At 31.3% G+C, this 22,999-nt stretch overlaps 1 protein-coding gene across 1 annotated transcript; it reads left to right on the forward strand.

The window, feature by feature from the left end:
* Positions 1–8,971: 8,971 nt before the first annotated feature.
* On the forward strand, positions 8,972–9,508 carry LOC108556478 (globin-like). Its single transcript, XM_017912612.1, has one exon. It carries the CDS (start codon positions 8,972–8,974, stop codon positions 9,506–9,508), a length of 537 nt encoding a protein of 178 aa, XP_017768101.1.
* Positions 9,509–22,999: the final 13,491 nt, after the last annotated feature.

Raw genomic sequence — 22,999 nt, forward strand, 5'->3', positions numbered from 1 at the left:
CTGGCATTTGGTTGGCATTTGACATTCTTCAAGTTGTACTTGAGAAATCTGTAAGGATTCCTGTTTAGGTTACAAAGATTTACCAAGAGGTGGCGTCACCTATATTAAAAATAATTATATTTCAAGTTTGTACTTCAAATTTTATTTTCTTGAATAAAATTACTACTATTATAATTTATGTGTGTTATTTTTAACAATAAACATTACACAGATAGTATTTTAGGAAATAACATATTTTTAATTTGTTTATGAATCATACGTACGTTTCTTAAAAAGATGAAAATATGTTATTCTCTTAAAGTTCGTCATTCTTCAATTTAAGTTTACATAATCATAGCATATTTTGGTGAATATTTTATCCAAAACTATTGACACACACCTCATATCTTTTAATTATTATGTAAATAGAAACCAAATGAAAAATCATAAATATTAATGAATATTAGGTAATACAGGTATCCCCCGACTTACGAACTCCCGACCAACAATTCCAACAGAATAAAACATTTAAATAATCAATTATAAATTTTATATTTACAGGCATTCCACGACTTACGATCTCCCGGACTTACGAACAAAATTCTAAAATCTCTAACTTGTTACAAGGAGATATATAGTGATAAAAAAATGAACTGTCCAAACAAAAATTGATAATTTCTTTAATAAAATGTAATATTTGCTTTTAGCATCCATTTTCAGAACGTGTCATCTGTTTTACAGATAATAATTAATTATATCGCATTTTAAGCAATTCCTTATTAATCAATACCAACTTGTATTTTATTTTAAAATTAACTATTTTTACTAATTATAATAATAATTCACTGCAACAGACAAAAAATTAAATTGAACATTTTCAAACACAACAAAAATAATAAAACAACAAGATTAACTGCAAAGGGTATTTTTACTATTAATTTACAAAATAATTATTAGCCCTAACTTGAACCTAAAGGACACTATTTTTAATTAATAATAATAATGTTTATTATGCATCGTTCAAAAAAAAATACAGTAATAAACAAAATAAATATATATAATTTAAAAAAAAGGGCTATTGACCATAGGTCTTTCTGCCCGTGCTTTTAATCATTATTAATAAATATTAGTTTTGCAATATTAAAAAGCCACATAATTTAAAATATAAAAAATATAGACATAAGTGGATTGGTATATATTTAATATATATATGACATATAACTACTAATACATTTACTAAGATTTAAAATGTACTCTTCCTGTTTTGGTGAATTTGTTTCTTTTGTCGTTTTTATTAAATAATTATGATGTCAATTGAAAAGTATTTGTAAGTATTTTGTTTATTTTAATCATTTTTTCAAATTTATGCAGTCAGTAATACGGAATTTAACATATATAAAAGTAAAAACCATGATAAAGTGTGGTAAGATATTTATATTTATGCAGTAGTAATTTTACAAATAAAGTAAAAATTATTTAATATATTTCAGTCAGTAATACGGATTTACATATAAAGCCATGAAGTATATTTTGAATTACCCCGACTTACAACAAGTAACATGATAAAGTGTGTAAAATAAGTATATTTGAAATTTTTAAATTCCCCCACTTACGAACAACACTTTGGAAGAAAGTAGTTAGTAAGTCGGGGATACCAAATAATCTCCAATACTCTACATAAAAGTGCTTGAAGTAATAACTGAAATTAGTAAATGTATTAGTAGTTATATTTCATATATATATATTAAATATATACCAATCCACTTATGTCTATATTTTTTATATTTTAAATTTGGTGGCTTTTTAATATTGCAAAACTAATATTTATTAATAATGATTCAAAGTACGGGCAGAAAGACCTATGGTCAATAGTCCTTTGTATCAGTTGACTTTTTTTTTTGAAATTATATATATTTATTTTGTTTATTACTGTTTTTTTTTGGAACGATGCATAATAAACATTATTATTATTAATTAAAAATAGTGTCCTTTAGGTTCAAGTTAGGGCTAATAATTATTTTGTAAATTAATAGTAAAAATACCCTTTGCAGTTAATCTTGTTGTTTTATTATTTTTGTTGTGTTTGAAAATGTTCAATTTAATTTTTTGTCTGTTGCAGTGAATTATTATTATAATTAGTAAAAATAGTTAATTTTAAAATAAAATACAAGTTGGTATTGATTAATAAGGAATTGCTTAAAATGCGATATAATTAATTATTATCTGTAAAACAGATGACACGTTCTGAAAATGGATGCTAAAAGCAATTTGGAACATTCGAATGCTTCATGAGTTAATATTAAAAGCTGTTTCGTTTCGGTAACAAATTTAACACTCCATTTCGGTGGAAATGACTGTTGTTTTCGATAAAAGAAATAAAACTCGGCGAGAGAAAAAAAAACAACAGCAACACAATTTATTTCCCCTCTCGTCTATTCAAATACAATTATCGTTTCGTCGCCGTTCCCTGGGCCGTTCATTCTTCATTGGGCTTTTCCCAATGAACATTTTCCGCCTGCATTTATAATGTATTCCTGTATGTATGTATATGTGAGTATGGGTGTATCGATGAGTTTTGGAATAGGAAACGCCAGTTCGGTGCGGCACAGCATATCAATCTTAAAGCGCTTTCCTAACCAAGGTTTTCCTTCTTCCCATTTTTTTCTTCTTCTTCTCCTTTTTTACACGAAACACACAAATACGGACGATAAATCAATCCTCGGGGGTGGTTTTCGTGGGTGGCTGTCACTCGTTGTGGAAGCTGCCGCGAGCTTATGTAATGCGCGCCTAACCCCTCCAACCCTCAACCTTCTCCTGCTCCCTTTTGCCCCTTTCTTTCGTCTTCTCTTCTCTCCTTTCCTCTCTCGCATCGCCTTTATATTATCCAATCGCTGACAATATAACCGTCTGAGATGCTAACCTTTCCATACAAATATCTTTGCCAACGTACGCATACACATTGGACTAATAATATATAGAGTAATATCCGCACGAATATTTCATAAGCTTTTACCTAAATCTCACATTCCAACAAAAGATTTATACATCTTCCACCATAAATTTATTCCCATTTTACGTCGGATTCGCCCCTTTTGTTGAAAACAATTCGCATATAGTAAATATCCCGAGACGCCAAAACGAGAAAAAAAATACCAGAAAGACGAATAATTCACCCATGAGTCATATTTTTATTCAAATGAACACATTATTTTATAATACAGTTTATCTTAAACTCAAAATAATAAATAAATTAAATTAATTACTATTGTATGATTACCAAATTAATTCTGAATTATATTTAATTTATGGAACTTTATATATATATACTAAATTTACTAAAGTTTAAATTAAATTCATGAAAATGATAAAATTCAATTCATTTGGAATTACATTTACTTTAATTTTGATTTTATCATACAAATAAATATTTTTTAATTTTGCAATAATAAAAGCAATTAATTTGTTAATTGTTTCTATTATTATTTTTTTTCATAGATCTAATTACAATTTGATTTGTTTAAATTGAATAAAATTTATATTATAAAAATTGGGGAAAAAACATAATGAAATAATTATAATTGAATTTTATTTTAATTACTAGAACGCATTAAAAATAATACACATAAATTTCAGATTTATGCGACGATTCGCATAACGAGTGACGATGAGAAGATGCTCCATCATTTTTAAAACTTGTTTACATTGTACAAAGAAAAAAAACATAAATATGAAAATCTTTGTAACTATAAATTTTATAGTATTTTTATTATAGTAACAAATCTTAAAATCTAGTACATTCATTTTGTGCATGCAAATGAATGCGGTCCATTGTTAACGGTCAGTTAGGAAGCAATATATTAGACAATTTGATACAAAAATGATATGCTAATTATAAAACTATATGTTAAAATTATGCCAACGAGTAAAAACCGTGGATGATCTAGTGTTATGTTTTAGATTGTAATTAACGATATTGTTGTGTCTAAGTTGAATTAAGAAGATTTGCATCTTCGGTTATGAATCGTTAATATATTAAGTTATTTAGAAACTTCAGTACAATCACACAAATATTGATCCATAATTATAAAACTTTTGACATATTTCAATAGATTTTCTTAAATTTTATTTAAATTAAATACAAGTATTGTATGCAATTACTATTTATAATTAACTAAGAATTGAAATAAGGACAAAACAAATTAATTGGGAATGATTTATTTATTGCTTTTATTGAAGTTATTTATAGTTTAATTTACGTATATATTGAGAAAGACGTTGTTAAGTAATTATAAGATGCAAGAATGGATAAGTGCGTTGGTATATAAATAGATGATCAAATGTGTGTGTATATTGATATTTAATTTCTTGATTAGCTAATGAACTGCAATTGTTTTTGAAATAGCTTCTGGGGTTGGTGGATTGTTCAAGGGTGGAAATAATACGCGTGGCGTGTGCACGGAGAAAACATACAAATTAAATATCAAGTATCTCAGGCATTGTGTTAATCAAATGGGGGTCAAACGGATCGAACTAACAGAGCATTCGAGCATTCTCGTTGTTTAATCAAAATTAATGGTGATGTAATTACAATTTCCTGTGCTTCTCCATCGTTTTTCCAGAAAACCGCACCAGCTGCATTTATCGGTTAACCTTATTTTTTTTCTCCTCCACGATAGGACACCGTCCGCCCCTCTGCGACTTCTTCAACGATGAAATTATACTTATTACGAAATTTATTAAGACAACATTAAGAGCGCCAAAGATTTCTTAATTGCTAATTTCAATATTAAAATTTGATGTTCAATAGAGATACGTGTACTTTATACAAAATTAATAACTTGTAAAACCTCAGCAAGTGGCGAGCTTTAATTGAGCAGCTTGCGACAAGGCTCTCAATCTGTTATCGACGCAATTTACCGTCAATATACCTCTCTTTTTTTTTCTTTCTCTGTTCGTTCGACAATTTTAACATCATTATGAGCGAAAATCACTATTCTAAATGTACGCAATATTATTTTTAAACTGCACTTAATGGCGGAATTAAAAATAATAATGCGAAAGATACGCAGGCGATAATGAAATTATTATTTTATTTAACGAACAAACGCCGAGGCTGTACGTCCGACCGTTTTTTAATGAAACTTAAATAATAATTACCGATCGCGTTTTATTCTGTTAACGGTTTCCTAATTTTGTGCCCTAATTTATTTCAAAAAATGTAATCAGATTATACCGGAACCGCCATTCTATATTGAGATATACTAATATAATTACTCTGTTATTATCAACGGAAAAATTAATGTTTGACAGATTTTCAAAGTTTATCAACATGTGTCAAAAATCCAATCTACAGGTATCTCTCGACTTACGAACTCCCGGACTTACAAACAAATTTCTAAAATCTCTAAAGTTGTTACAAGGAGATATATAGCGATACAAAAATTAACTGTCCAAACAAAAATTGATAATTTCTTTAATGAAATATAATATTTTTGGAAGATGTACTATCTATTTTGTTGCATTTGTTTCTTTTGCCGTTTTTTATTAAATAATTATGATGTTTAGATTGATCTATTTGTGATTAAGTATTTTGTTTATTTTAATCTATTTTTTCAAATTAGTCATACGGAATTTAACATATATGAAAGTAAAAAACCATGATAAAGTGTGTTAAGATAAGTATATTTTGATTTTTTTTAAATTCTGCCTACTTATGAACAAATTCGACTTACGAATAACCCGAACTAGTTTGTAAGTCGGGGATCTTTTCACGAATAGAAGACTTTTTAGTATAATTTCTGTTCTTTAATTCAATATATGAATTTTGTAGTATAAATTGTTAAAAAAAAACGTTGTCACTAATAATCAGACTGTAGTATATTTCTTATAAAACTCTAAAATTATTTTTGATTTTTTTTATTTGGTTCTGAGATTCTCATGAGATTTCATCCCTTCGTATCGGATCTTTGTGATACAGTCGACCGTAGCTATTTCTTTCTTTATTTAATCTTATCTTAGAAAATATTTAGTGATTTTTCATATGTACTGATGGAGCTTTTGCTTGAACATATACAATGCTAAATACTTTATTTCTAATTTTGTTATTTTTTGTCTGTATGGAATGAAAATTAAATGAAATATTGTATAGTATATAATATAATTGAAAATATTGAACGTTATATGAGAATATTAAAAATAAATGGATAGATGGAATTCGTGGTAGGAATTCTTTACGCAAATGATATATTTATGATTAATTGAATTTGTTACGCGAGGTTGTCGAGTTTTAGCTATCAAATTTTCGTGGCATTTTAATTGAAAATGTTCAGGGTAAGGTAAAATCGCGGTCGTCGTCGGATGTGGTGTATGCGCGTACGTTTTATATGTTTATTTATTACAAGTGTATTCCTGTCGCGTTCCCCGGCGCTCTCGTACTTGGCCTTTCCAGCCTGCGTGGAAAGGAAAGAGGACTACAAGGATAGACAAAGAGGAGAAGGTGGTGGTGGAGGAAGAGGAGAAGGCGATGGTGGTGGAAGAGGCAGAAGCAGCAGCAGCAACAGCGGCGGCGACGGTGGCGGCAGCAGGAGCAGCAGCCGCCATGTTGAGATAGAGAGGGTCTCTCTGTCTTGGCAATCGCACGGTCACATTATTGATATTCCACTTTGGAGTCTGCTTCATGTCGTTTCCCCCCACGTCCTGCAGACACACCCTTATAATTCCATATCCCCAAACAAGGAATTAGCCGAAGAGATTCTGTTCTCTTCTTCGTCTTCTTTTTTTGTCTTTCCGTTCGCTTTTGTTTCGCTGCTTCCTCCGTCGTCTTATTCTTCTTTCCTCGCCGGAAATGGGTGGAAAGCAGTGTTTGTCTTTTTCGTTCAGGGGGTTTGGCTGTTTTATTTTTCGACTAGGGATTGGTTCGATTCGGAGAAATCTCGGGACACTTTTTTTGCTCCTATACTGAAAATGGGGGGTTTTGCAGTGCTCGGTGGCGGCGGCAGCGGCGGAGTCGGCGGTGGGGGTGCGATGGGGGGATGAGGACCTGGAGTAGCATTGCGCTGAGTATTGGGAGCTCCGGGTAATGTCCTCATCCGGGCGAGCCCCGGTCGATACCCGGAGCCGCTCATGTGCAGCTATTCTCCAAGACAAGAAGTATTTTATTTAACTTTGCACACTCCTCCTGCTCTCTCACTCTCTCATACACATACACACTCTCACTCGTTGTATGTGTATATCAATCTTTTGCTATACTTCCCAAACACTTTTATTTTATTTATTCCATTTTTCACGAAGAGCAGGAAAAGAATGAGCGAAAAACTTCACCAAACGGACTCATGCAAAGACCCAAATATCCTTTCTCATGTTGGATAGAAGCACTCAAACTTCTGCAGTAAACCACCAAAAAAGCTGAAATATATATAAAACACCAACATTTAGAAAGTAAATAGTAATGATGTAATTGTAAAAAGTATATTTAATCATATAATTCAGATGCGAATAAAATTGAAGATTCAGATCGTGTGAAATTGAAGGGAATATATTTTTATTTATTAATCATAAAAGCAAGATATTAGGATTAACTTCTAAGAAAATTACTTTAAAAATATGTTCTATAAAAGTAATTAATTATATTACATAATATGCTATACATTGATATGCTTAATGTATTTGTTTTCTTTTTTTAATTTTTGCTATACGTTAAATTAATTTAATGAAACTTTAATGAACGAGATTGGTTTGTCTTTGAGGTAATGTTACTGGGGGGATGGTTGATTCGTTGTTGTTTCTTTTAGTGTATTTTTGGGTGTGTTTCAGGACCAACCCGGGGCCTGCGTAGCTCCACAATGACAATAAGAGAAATTGGTGGGATTCGCGGAATCCGGGAGCCAATGGGAACAGTCGGCACGCAGTTGGAATTTCTAGAAATGTGGATCTTATTGCCGCGCGGAGTGGGATTGGACGCAGCGGCGTCGCGACGCCGACGCCCCATTGGACGATGCTGATTCCGTCGGCAGTTCTACTATTTATTTTTCCAATTCCTCGTCTTTTTTCCGCTCATGCCGATTGTATCTGGAACTGTGCGCAACTCCGCACTCCACACTCTTATCGATTGCAATTTGTTACATGTCACACAGGTACAACAAATGACGAAGAGATACTCTCCCCCCAGCATCCAATTCCGATATGGGGATTGTCCATCCCCTCGTATTAATTAAATTAAACTCACGTGCAACATTTCTTTTATATGTGTGTGTTTAAATATATTTTTGTTCAATTGTGGGGTGGTTTAGTCGTGATCCATTCGAGCCCTCAATAAGCTGCGTGTTTTATTCCGGCTTCGTTCGACCAACAAAAACCGCGTTTGTCCATTTTTCCAATGATCATAATAACGAAGCATCTGCTGTCCGTATAAAATCGAACAATTATGACTGTATGATGGAATTACAAAGGATTAATTAAAACGCGTTGGTATCGATGCATTTGTCAATCCGTGCAGCTTTTACACAGACAAATAAAAACCTCATTTCGTATCGCGGTAATTTGCAATTATTCTGCGTAATAACCTTCAATAAATTATTCACAAAATTTTGACAACTCACTCTGCATACAACGCCAACATCACCAAATGGATAACTCCATTATCGAGCGGTTTTATCAAATTCACTACGATCACAATCGAAACAATTTTTTCTAGTTCTATGCAAATATGTGTATATAACGATATGTTTTTAATTGAATAATAATTTAATTTACATCAAAAAAACATTGAATCTGATAAATATTGAAGTTTTACAGATTTCAACACAACAGACATATATTAAAATACAAATATATACAGAAATATATTTATACAAAAACATGTATTAAAAGAAATAAACAATAAATGTAATGTTCTCAAATAAATCATAGAAATCCTGTATATACTAATAATTAAATTAATTCCTAACCCAAAACTTTGACAAAATTATGACAAGTGCTTAATTATAATTCCATAATGGGAAAAGAGTATTCGAAGCTGAAAAACGATTCATTCGGAATATCAGCAGAAGAAAAGAAACTGTTCATAGATTCATGGACAATTCTGCGAACAAATCCTGGCTACTACGGTGTCTGCTTATTCATAATATTCTTCGAAAAGTTTCCGGAGCACAAATCCTACTATTCAAGAATCAAATTCGACGAGATTCCCGATCTCAGAGCGTACCCAGATCTAACATTGCACGGTCTTCGAGTGATGCGGCAATTTTCTACCATTGCCGAGTACATTGATAAACCCGAGATGCTGGTGCAGACCCTTTACCAGCACACGATGTCCCACCAGAAACGAAAGATCACGGTGAAGGCCTACGACGATATGAGGAAGTGCATACTTATGCTGCTAACCAATAAGCTGAACGCCTCCGGTGAAGTTCTTCTAGCCTGGAACAAAATCCTAACTACTCTGTTTAAAATCATTACCGACATGAACGCGGAATTGCAATTGGATACTTTAGATATAGATGGAGAATGGGCTGCGGGACGTTTGTTATAAGTCATTCCGATTATGTCAAATCGAGTTACCTTCTTCGCGTAATTATTTTACACGTGTAAAGTTTTTTTTCATTCGTTAAGAAAGATGATCCACAGAAAATAATATTGTTTAAACCATAATTTATAAGGGACTGTTACTGGAATTTATTTTTGTGATAAATTCAGAAACAGATTGTAAAAAATGCATTTCTATATAAAGAGTGAAATCTATCGTATTACAAAGATATAATGTAGTATTAAATTTTGGAAGACCTTGAATTTCCAAAGGTAAGCATATGTGAGAGGTGTTCAGTATGTAAGTAATGCGGGAAAGATGATGAAAATTCCTTTGTATCATGTAGATGTACTACATGTCTTTGGCAACGGACTTACCTGAGTTGAGGAGCGCCCGGAATAATTGCAAATTAAAGCGAGAGTATGAAAGTGATCATCGATTGTTTGTAAAATTATTGAGTAACAATTAAAGCGGAGACGTTTAATGAGAAGAATAACTGGGAAAATGTCGATGTGCGTTGTACACTAATAAATATTCTGCGTTGATTAAGTTGATTATGTGGAGATGATGAAGTGTCTCGGGCGCGGAATGATATCGCGTTATGTAACAGCAATTATTCTGTCAATTAGTAATTAATTCGATGATAAATAGAGATGGGAGTGTGTATGTGTACGTATTCGGAGAGTTATATTATAGAAAGAGTGAGAGTCCGCGAGCGTGGGTGTATTGAAATGTCAGAAAGAAGCGATGGAATTGGTAGAAAAAGAGGTTTGAGATTGGTGCAGAGGTTGACGCTAGTGGCTTCAAATAATAATATTTCCATCCACCCGTCGATTATCCGACCGGCAAATAACCTGTCATTAAGAGAGAACGAATCTCTCTCGAAGACTATCCGACATAATCGTCGGGGGTTTATTTCATATTTAATATAAAATTGGTTTCGAGGAGGAACGAGAGAGCGAGCAAGAGGATGAGAAGGAAGAAGGAAAATAAAAATAAAACGAAGAGAAATGAAGAGGATGAAGAAAATCGAACGACGAGTGAAGAATAAGTGACGAATCCTAGATGGCTTATCAATCTATCTTGTATATGTTATACCACAGACACAGATGTTGTTGGCTTTTATATATTATATATATATATAGATATATAAAAAGGTTCCAAGATATGGAGGTTCTAAAGACTAAATGCATAATTATATATAATTCTAGATGCCCGTGAGTTGGGCCTCTGCCGATATCACAGTTATTATCTCAAATAAATCGATCGATTCATTTAAAGCCCATGCATTATTTAAAAGCAACAATCTTTTTTATTACCCCTCCATTTCTATATGTATTTTTTTTTTGTATTCTTATTATTTTTTTTCTTATGCTTGCCATCACTTCACTCTTCACTCGTCCATCGCATATTATACGAAGAAATCATGCTTTATTTATAAAGAATATTAAAAATGTATTTATTATGCATTTCTCAAAATTATTTAAATTTTTCGACATAGCTCTGTTGTAATCGGTCTTTATGGAGATTGGACAGATACGCAATTTACTGCGTCTATATAGCGACGTAATAAAATTTATTCAAAATATATTAAAAGTTTTTTCAAAGTTGCATAAAAATCAACGTTTTTTTTCAACTTACGAAAGTAATCGTAATGATACCAATTGAATAATTAGTGTGAATGAGTCTCACATACACACTATAATGTGAGAACCAATGTGTTACGAACCACAGTTTGAGAAGCGCTGTATTCTTACTAATATAAGAAATATCCAAAGAAGACCAAATAGAATAGTTTGGATTCAAGACTACAGAACTTCAGCAAATTTAAAAATTTAAAACCTTATGGAAATAAACCATGTAACGAAGAATATCATTTGAAAACGGAGCTCTGAGAAATAAACTGTGAAGATACCAATTGCAGAAAAAAAAACAAATAAAGTTAGCATAAGTAATATTTACCTGTAATATTCATCAATTACATTTAATTTTAAGAAGTGCCTGAATCCAGAAAATTTAGGAAATTACTTGGAAATATCTATATTTCAAAGTATTTTCTTTTTGACTTATGACATACATTTGATCTTTGAAACATTGTTTTACTAAAAGACTTTATGCAGAAATAACTCAGTTTTTTATTTAATTAAGGTTATCTCATTGCCTTATTTAAATTTAAAAAAAAAACTGGGAAGCTCTTGTCTTATTGTTGAGAAGATAATTTATTGTTAATTTTGGACTATAAAAGTTATAAAAAGTTTGATTGCTAATAAGGAAACTGTGGAGGATCTTTCATATGAAAATTGGGTTTGCTGGTGCTCATAAAACATTCAATTGTGTTGAATTATAAATCGCCGAAAATAAATATGGCAGTAGTGTTTTCCGTGTGAAATTGGATTGGTTCTGTTGATATGAAGGAGGAAATTTCGCGAGGATGTGGATGATTAAACGATATGGTAAATTGCAATTTTCCCTTATATATATATTTAGACAAATGAAATTAGTGTCTTCAATAAAATAGAAAATTAACTTAAACTTGAAGTCATATAGGTCTTGTTACATCGATAATGCGTTTTCCTGTAAAGCAGCCGTCTTTTTAATTATGCATGGTAATTCAATAAAATTCCCATTTCAACTCCTCCCGCCCCGCCAGAACCCCAGACACGCAAAAAGCCAGCAGAATACAGGCGGTTACATAGAATAAGAAAACGTGGAGCATCGAGAAAATAAAGCGAGTCGAGAGAGGGTGGGAAACGATGTGCAAATGCGAACAACAAAATGAATGTTTTTTTAATTTTAATCCGCGTCCGATTATGAAATTTCTGTGCTGAAAATGGGAGTGTCAGAGGAAAAGAGTGAGAGAGACAACGAGAGGGTTGAGGGTTTTGAAGATTCGCTCGCCTCAAAGTGCGTTTGAATTTATAATTTCGATTTAAATACGCGAACGAAAGGGGGAAGGGGTGCAAAGTCGCCCAAGTTATTCTAACTCGCTTTGATGTAAGCTGACAATGAACGGGTACGAATTAAAATCAGTTTTGATAACGGCGGATTATTAAAGTGGCTCTTTCTGGTGCCCTTAAATACAAAGATTTTAAATGGAATTAACCAGAGAGAGGTGAATGCGAAGTGGAGCGAAAGATCGGCGTTTCGATGAGAGCGAGACAGAGAGGTGGAAGGTCTATCTAAGAGGTAAACAGGTAACACCTTGACGAATGACTCCAATCATTTGAAAATCCTAGAATTTCATATGCGCCTAAATGTGTATGGATTTAATATACTTTGTAAGACCTAAACCCCAAACGATATTTTCAAAGTCTATTATATCAAAGCATTGGTTTTCTTTGGAGCTGTGCCGCTCCAATACAAACAATGATTAAGCACATTAACATTGATTGCTTCAGAAATGAAATGGGATGGAAATATTTTCTGTCTGTGCATGCGTGTTTGTGTCTGTGTGCCTCTCTGTTTGTATAGCGGGTTTATTTTCATTAATTTTAATCGTTTCCCTTTCAAAACCATTACTATTATATAAAACCTTACTTCCCTAATTATTTATTTCACACACAAACTCATTTTCAAAACCTAATCAATACTATTTAAAATTTATAGAATTAAGTAATTCTATTATTTTAAGACATTTTCATCTATTTCATGTATGAACTTATTATTTTGATGCATTTTTTAATTATGACTTTACTATCAATCAAGTACTGTTGCTTAACTTTCTAGAATATACAATTTTCAAATATAGTTTTTGATTCAAGTGGTATTTTTTGCCATTTGTTTTTGTCAATAAATTTTATCAAATCGATTTATAAAGAAATAATTTATAAAATTGTATTTAATTTATTGTTATAATATTATTTGTTTAAAAAGTTTCACTTTTAACTAGACCACGTAAAGATTCGTTCAACTTTATATGTATTTGATGTTGAAACTTTTACTCCAACAATAAGTTTCTTAATAACAAAGATTTTTCCCTTTTCTTAGAGAAGTTTTCACTGGAGTGCTTAATTATTTCCTCACAGGTCACCCCTTACTTTTACCATTAATTTAATCCCATATAACACTTAGACTTAAAAAATAATGTTAGTTGTTCAGAATCATTTATTTAAGAAAATTGTAAATTCAAATGTTGAATAACTGAAGTATTTTTTTAGTTCTTCGATCAGTACGGTTTCAAACAGTTCAAAACCGATTACCCGTACTATGCGAGGTTTAGTTGTAATTAGAATTATTTTATTGATTTCATTTGTATAAAATTTGAATCTTTATAATAAAATATAGAATAAAAAATGAAGTTAATAAAATTTTCAATAAATTATGTCATTGATATGGATGCAGATGTGTTCATTATATTATCCAATATGTGTATTAATCCATTAATTACTACTCCTAGAGCGTGGAATATACAAATTGGCATTGGCGTAATGGCACGTTGGTCAATAAAGTTAATTATTATCATCAGTTGATAGTATTAAAAATCGTATTTCCTGAGAAACATACTGCACTGCGTGCATCAAAAGAGCTGCAGGATATCACTTCATCAAATTAAACGTATATTTTTAAAATCCTCTCGTTCGAACTCATCTCAACTCCGGCAACATTTAAATACATTATATGCGTATTAAACGTTGTCGATTATCAATATTATTATGGCTTGATAATTTATATAATTTCGTACAATGTTAATACTACTACTACTACTTGGTACGTCCATCCGCAACGCCGCTTCTAGAATTAATTAAAGAGGAATTTATAATTCAAATGAGGCTGTGAGATTAGCCGGTGAACGACGATGATGGGTGGACATCGAATGGTAATAATGTTTTTCTCCTCATCGAAGTCGCAATTAATTTAGTTAATGGGAAAAAACAATGTAACCCGAGCCGCGTTAATGAGCGAAAAGTTGTCATCGGCCGTCAATGAGATCGGCCATAGTCCAAGCAAATTAATTTCCCAGAAATAATTAATATGATTTCGACTTTTTGTTCGGATTCTCTCTCGCTGCTTCCACCAGTCAAATGTACTCCTCTAAATATATATACGTGTGTGTGTGTATATGTTTGTGAGTATGTTTGTATGTGTATATCAGCGATATCGCATATGTGTATATACGTGCCGGTAATTTCATAAGATATGCATGAGATTTCTTGTCGTCTGGCATGTTTTCCGCCTATTACATTAAAGATTATTTTTATCTGGTGCGAAACGTATATGCGAATATGTATGTATGAGTGTATGCATATGTGGGAATGGGTGGAAAAGAGAGGGATGATGAGGAATTATGGAGGTTATATCAGGTGGAACGAGAGTCGAGGGACTCTTGCCGTACACACACTTTAATGTACTATACTACATTCTGAATAGACAGATATGCAAAACTTAATTACACAAAATTACAGCTCTAAACCGAACGACGGAGTAAGAATAAGAAAAATTTGCGGCAATAATTTGCATCGAAAATTTTCTTCATTCCATATTACAAATGTGTGTTCGATCGATTCGAATCCATTAAGAACGTCATTCACGAAACACAAATTGTCAGCAAATAAATTTAAATTTTTAAATTTAATGTAAAGTAAATACTTAAATATATTGGTAGTAATTGGACCAGAATCTTGTTATGTTAAAGTGTATTATAGTACTTAAGAGATAACCTATCTTTAGTGTTGAATATTTGTAGAATGCACTAAGCAGGATAATATGTCTCACGTTAATGATATAGCTGTAACATTTGTTTTGCTTCGTCATACTTTGAAGTGAAAGTGTAACAAGGAATACCGTAAAATATGTATTAATTCAAAAAAATAATGTAATGACTCAATTCTCATCTGAAAACAATAATTTTACGTTTTTAGAGAAAAAAAATAACAAGAAATTTGGATCTACAATTACTTGAAGCATACGCATAAGATGGAAAAAGTTTATCGGACAAAATGGAAAATATATTATTGATTAAAGTTCATTCTTTGTATAGAAAGAAAGAGTTTGAATTCACACTAAAAAAGCAGTTGTCCTTTAATCTGTTTTCTTAGACAATTAGGATTTCTTATGCCCATATTAGGACTAATAAAGATTGATTAATTTATTAGTTAGAAGTCTATTGATTCCACAGATTTACAATTTTTACAAAATTACTTATCAAAGTGTAATTTTATCTACATACTATTTGCAAAGAATCTATAAATATTATGAATAAATTATTATTTTGTAATCCGCATATTTAAAGATTAAAAAATGTTTGTATAATATTCGCATAGTTAAATAAGGTGGCATGAACGTAATGACTCGTGCATTTACATACATTATATAAATTTTAATTGATATTATTCAAAATGTGCATTTTCGAACGAGGCAACCATTTAATAATGCGTTTTCAACAGTCATTTTAAATGCACATGCTTCGCAGTATATCAAACCGATGTCATTATTTATTAAAGTAATTGCCATAACATATTCATTTAACGAAATAAATCAATTTCACTCTCAGCATAAATTTTAATCGGTGGTAACTCGAAGTACGTTACGTAAGATGGGTAATTTTGTAGATATATTTTTTTAAGCAATAAAATGTTTTTTTAAATAATTTGTAAATATGTTTATTATAGTTAACTTTAAGTTTAAAGTAGATTCTAAAGTAAATATTATTGGTAAATAACATTTCTTACTAATAAATGCAATTATTAATAAGGTCGATGATCTTTATATTAAGAAAAAATCCCAGTTCAATGATTTGTCGCAATAAAGACATACATTTGTGTTTTTTTTATTTGTCGTTAAAGTGATGTAGCATATGTGACAATGCTTACCTTATAAGCCGAACAATTATGGTAAGAAAAAGAACGTGGGCATCCCATTGTGTGTAAAAAGTATCCGATGTGGCGTACTTGGAACCTCATTAAATCGGAAGACTTTATCAACGTCATCATCACATTTATAGCGTGGTAGCAGAATTTCCAACATAATGCATTTGGATACGACATCCGACAATAGTGGATAGAGAGAAGAGATGTTCATTCCTGAACTGCTTGGATTTGCCTGATTCGATGCAGTCAAATTTGAAAATGATATTACACAATTCTCTCTTTAAAATCTAATCATCGCTTCAAATGATATTTTTGAAATTTCAAATTGGTAATTTATATTACATAATAAAAAAAAAGTAATAACTAAAAATTTGCAATACTTGTTGTTCGAAAATGATAAATTTATCAATTATTTTTTAGAAAAAATTAGACATTACTCAAATGTTTATCAATAAAAATTCAATAATCGGAGATTGCAGTTTTTGGAAAAAAACAGCAATACTAGTGAGGCTTTGATTCTATACTGAATTGAAAATTTAAGATTAATTGTGTATACTTGATCGATTATTTTCCTTTTGTAGATTCAATCTGAATATAATTTTGTATGTATTTAGTTTCTCAATTAGTCCGGGATATTAACGAAACCCATTATCCACACTATACGAGTTTTAGCTGCACATGAAAATGCAAATGTATCAATTATTATTTAGGTAATGGAATTTGAAGCATTTGGCAAAGTGTGGTATTTAGCGTTAGAAAAACATCAATGCAAATTGTATCATTGGAAGTTACAAAATGTTGTGGTTATCGGTGCTGAATTGGAACTGAGCCTAACTAGATACTTATAACTGTATGTGTTCGCTGACTATTAGATTTGTTATGTTATTGGATATTGTATAGTTATTGCTATATCATAATTATAATAGTATGTGTTTCTAACGGATTAAACTTATTTTTTTTAAACAGTTTGCATTTGAATAACAATTTAATTTGTTTTATTTTTGAAATTCCATTTTTTGGTGTATATAATAATTTTGACTATGTTATTAAATAATGTTACTTATTTGATATTTTATGTTTGTTCTAATTGTTCATTTTTATTCAATTTGTTTTGGTTATTGTATATTTATTGGCATATTTTTATAATGTGTTCCAAAGTAATGTTCTTATTTTTCATATTTTATATCTAGAATGGATTTTGAGAATGTGTATTTATGTTTATTGTGATGAAATGAAATGTGTGTGTTGGGGAATTGTAAATGTAAGATTTGAAATATACAACATCGTTTTGGAGTTTTGTTTGCAAATTTAATTGAATTATAGCTTATGCATAGGAGAGTGCTTGTGTTATGTTGAGGTCGGATGTGGTCTGCACGGGTATTACATTAGTTATATCGCATTTCTAATTCAAGCCCCCGGCTAAGTTCACTTTGTCTTGGGGTCTTAGACTTCGTAGGAGGACCCATGTGGTCTTTCCCAGTAATGCAACCTTCCGTAACATGTTTATTATTTACCAGCCACGTAAGGGTATTTACTTAGCGAAGAAGTGACTATTGCACGGATGACCGTGCAGCATTCAGTGATGACGTTTTTTTGCTGGGTTTATATATATATAATATTTTCTGTTTCTCGTGGATTTCGATGGGAATTATGTAAATATTGAAGCAATCTAAATGTAAATAAGTTAATAGAGCGTGAAAGGCTGGCACGCACAAAACTGTGTGTCTTGAGTGGAGCGGAGAAATTTTGGGGTGGCTGCTTTTGCTTTCGCCTTTGGAGTGGCCCTCTTTTCATCGCCTCTTCATCTCGAATGCAATGAGTCGAACATTAAGTACGCAATCCGGAAACCACCGGAAATGCTAAGCTCCCATTTAGACTTAGTCTGATTCCATTATCGTGCCCTTTACGCCGTCTTAAACCCCTTTCCCTATGTCAACAGAAACTTAAAATGTTTTAATTATTTTAACAAGTACTTAAAAGCCCCTCAGAACTCTGCGGCACAGAAACCGCGCCATTTTATTACATATATACGTGTACATTTAATTGAATGAACCAATCGGGACGACGGTGTCCTGTTGTGCAGAAGACTTTTAACAGTATGAGCGATGGTCCTTTTCACACACTCACACACAAAAAAAAATTGTATACGAAGGCCCTCTTTGTGCACTCCAAGTCGCCTGACAACGGACAACCATTAATTACAAATATCAAGGATTCGATTGTCGGAACCAGCCACACCATTTAATCTTCCTTTTTTTTCCTCCACCAATGCAACCTGCAACAAGAGAAAACTCCGTTTTTAGCCACACCTCTAATTTCCATATCACATCCAATACCACAATTCCAATGCATTTCCATTCTTACTTTTCTCTCTCTCTCTCTTTTTTCACTATAAAATAAATTACAAAGTGAATGAGTGTTTAAACTCTGTTGTGGAGTTAATAATGCAGCGCTCGGTCAAAGTCAATCATCCTTTTCTCTGTTGTATCGATATGTATATATATATATATATCCAGTATATAACATGCACCTCTATATAGTATGTATATATATATAGATACGAAATTAATATTTATTATAATCGATTTCGGCATTCATTGTGAAGGAGAAGAAGAGAGGGTCTGATGCCCATTGTAATTAGTGCCTTTATTAACTAATCATTGTTCAAGTCATCGCCACAAAGGCCGAACTTTCGAAGACATCCCCCGCCCTTGAAAACCGCGCGCCTCTCCTCAATAAGAAACCAATTTTCAACCAAAACCGAAATAATCATATTAGCCTCGATTCTTCCTATTAAAGAAGTTTTCTCTCCGAAATGGCGTTACTGAGACAAAGCTATTAATTTCCCCATCACATTTACAAAATTCCAATTAAAATTTAATTAAATTAATATAGAACACTAAATATATTAGACTTACATTGAGAATTATAATTACCATTTCAATAATGCAAGGAAAATAAAATTGTTCTTATCAGAAATAATACGGCTTTGTAGCCTTTGTTCATTATATTTTTAATGTGTATTAATATAAAAAGAGTTAATGAAATGAGTTATAATACATCGATAAAAAAGAACTCATCGGTTCTCTTGTCAATATTCAATAAATTTAAAACAAAATGTGAAGTTAAATCTATTTATTTTATGTTTATATTTTATAATATTTTGGTCCCATTTTTAGCTAAAAAGTCATGATTTTTCGGTCAATTTTAAGTGGCTTAAAAAAAATTGGAAATTATTAAGATATTGTTTTATCATATTTGTAAAAGTTTGTGTATGCATGAATGTTATATATTAAATGAAGAATCTGTTCTTGTGTTCAATTACATCTTTTTACATGAATTCATTTGTGAAAATGGCATCGAGCTTTGAACTTCTTATAGAAAGTAATTATATTCGAAAATCAAGGTTTCAATTAGGGCAAATCGGAATTCAAATTCTCGGACTTAAATGGATTCTTCAAACCGAGATTAGATTTATAAATTTTATAAATTAAGAAAAACATAAATTATTTTAATACTTGATTAATATTTTTGTTGCTTTGATTTTAAAGTAAGAGTTAAAATGTGATTTTCAATCTTGACTAAAGCTTCTTTAAATATCGAAAATATTGGGATTCTCGTATTCGTAAAACGTCAATATCGAAAATATTGGTTTTGGCAAAAGAGAGATTCAAGAGATTCAATATATTGATGAAAGTAATAATTGTGGTTACATTAATTTAAAAAATGTAAGTAAATTAGATACCAAATGACTATTTTTGAGGAGTTTAACGGAATGCAGCAAAAAAAGGAGACGTGTCTAGGGAATAGACACAAACATGAATGAATTGGACCAAATTTAGTAAAAGAACGTAAAAGAGATGTGTAGAAAATTCCGTCTCGTTTCTACACGATAAGAACGAAGTTTATTCTGAATAAAATCAACGAAGAACAGTTATTTATTTTAATAGTTTTCATGAATTATCTTTTCCTTTTAAATTCCTTCATTATGCAAATTACGTAACGTAGTTACCCAAATAACTATTAACGTGCAATTCTACATATGTTTCCATTAAATCACTTGACACAGTGACAGTATTTAATAAATAAAATTTGATATTTTTTCTTGATTTTGTTGACAAAAAAATAATTGGTTTACATGTGTAAAAAGTTTGGAATAATTGCTTTTTAATAGATAAATTATTACTGCAATAAATTTTGATTTAATTAATTTAATTTGTTTATTTTATTTCACATTCATATTTTTTTAAAATATTTATTGCAATATTGTTATAAAATTGGTATTCTTTTCAAGAAAGTGTATATGTCGGAAGTAATGTGTTTAATGGTCAAATTTGGTGTAGATCGCCGTGTATATTGAAGCCCTCCGAAGAGAGATTGTGGAAGTTGATGTTAATAATTGGCTCGGCGTTGCCAGCAACACGTCAGATTGCTGCCCAATCTAATTAGTAGACAATTTGTTAATGTGTTTTATCACAGCTGCGATTGGATTCAGATAGACCTCTCCCATCCGCTCATACAACACTTCACGTATATAATCAATACTTATATATATAACAACACACATACAACGTATCTGATCTTAAAACCCTATTAGGTATTAATTTCAGTTGGAAATACGCCGAAATCTCGAGTCACCCCTTTCGCGCTCAATCAAAATGCATTTGGGGGGTGGGTGGAGTACGAATAGGGTTGTTGTATGATTCTCCTTTGTTTCCTCATCCACCCCGATCTTTTCTCTTTTTTTATGAATTCTTTATTATTATGATTATTCTATCTCCGAAACATCCCCCAAGATTTATACTTAAAGGGTTTTTTTCTGGATGTTTTATTATCGTCCTAAATGAAATTTGTTTAAGTGATATCTAAATCACTTTGTGCATAAAGAGAGTGGCGTCTGGGACAAGAGAGAAGAAGAATGTGTAAGCTTAGCTTTCGCTCGCTCGCTTTTCCATTCACAACGCATAATTAATTAAATTCTAATTGCACTTTCAGCGGGTTTTAAAGTTCAGTGTTTTACTGGCGTCGGGGGGTGCTACTATTGGAGACATTCATCATTACTTGACAAAGAAAGACGTTAATTGTCGACTCGGTCTCTACACCACCGCAACGCGAAATACACTAGAGTTCACCCTCCTCATCCTCTTGCAGCGACGGCACCTCTTCCGACTTTCCTTCCACCGTTACTTCCCTCCTTCCCTCCCGGCGCATCTTATACGTATAATATTATTACATTACTTAGGGGAATTTCTGAAACGCAAAAAGGCACCGCGGCGAAGATATATATTTATGGTTTCAATTAAAATACAGCACCGTATAATATTCACACTGTATATATCATGGAAGTTTTGCGAGTTGTCGGTGTGAGTGAGTGTGTTTGCGTTAATTTTACTTTAAAGACACACGGCCTGAGAGGGCATCTTCATACCTAACTAAAGCTCTAACGGCTATGCATTTTATGTGACCCCGGCGACGCGAAGCCACGAAGTCTTCTTAATTCTCTTATTCATATTCATATTATTACTTTCCAAGAAAATTATAGCAATTAACGACCACGAAAACTAAGCAGCGTTATTTACTACTGCTCAAATTAAAATATCCAACCGACTCGAAACTCTCGAAAACTAATATACAAGTCACCGGTCTTTACCTTCTTCCCATGCGCCCACAACGCGATACTATCTGCATTGTTCATTATACAACAACTTTTATTCCAGCTTTCATCGGAATACCTAATAAATTCAGTTCAATTAAACTGATGCAAACAACATTATTTACGAATCATTTATTTCTATTACATTTATATTCTAACATTTCAACAATTCAAAACAAAAATATTCAAGATGTTATACATATTTAGTTTGACACATACGTTTAAAATAATTAATAAGTAACTATAATTAGTATTCATTAATTGAATTCCTAATTAATTTAGTTTATCACCATTTATTTAAGTAAATAAATATTGGTAGATATTGTAATTAGATTTTATATTAATAATATGTACAATGTTAAAAGAAATTAATCTTTCTATATTTAATTACTATTTTTAATTAATGTACTAACTTATTATTAAAAAAAATGTTATAAAACATTTAGATTTACTCATACTTACATCATTTAATTGGGACTATATTTGTGCTTCATTCTCTAAATATAATTAATGTGTATATTAAAGTTAAATGTTGGGTGCGTAGGTGTTCCGGCCCACCCACGCCAATTGGACCTCCGTCTTCGATCAATTTTTGTCCACATCAATACATTCTGATGTTCCGAACACGCTAATTCCACTCGTTCTGATCAATAATAGTTATCATGATTTATCGGACGATTATAACAAGCCAATTTGGAAGAAGAAAAAAAATATAACATAACAGATCTATCAATTGATTAGGAATCGTGTGAAGCATGATTCATTATTATATCACTTAATATTTATTATTTACTTATATATTCTAATAAAAATCCAACAATTAATTTTCATTTATTTTACTAACTATTTTTAATATTTGTTGTTTTTATAAAATTAATTTAAATATTGAGAGAAAAGTAATGAATAATGATGACTAAATTAAGAACATATCTTTAAGTTGCTTAAATAAATATAACTATTGTAATATTCCTAACTATACTAAAGTTTTAACATAATTAGTGTAAAATACAGTAAAAACAAAATCAATATAAGATTTCG

The sequence above is a fragment of the Nicrophorus vespilloides genome, unplaced genomic scaffold (assembly GCF_001412225.1).
Source record: "Nicrophorus vespilloides isolate i.1.1-1 unplaced genomic scaffold, Nicve_v1.0, whole genome shotgun sequence".
NCBI classification, from domain to species: domain Eukaryota; kingdom Metazoa; phylum Arthropoda; class Insecta; order Coleoptera; family Silphidae; genus Nicrophorus; species Nicrophorus vespilloides.

What these genes read in the sequence shown, in the direction of transcription:
- LOC108556478 (XM_017912612.1), top strand. Translation starts at nt 8,972, where the DNA reads ATGGGAAAAGAGTATTCGAAGCTGAAAAACGATTCATTCGGAATATCA.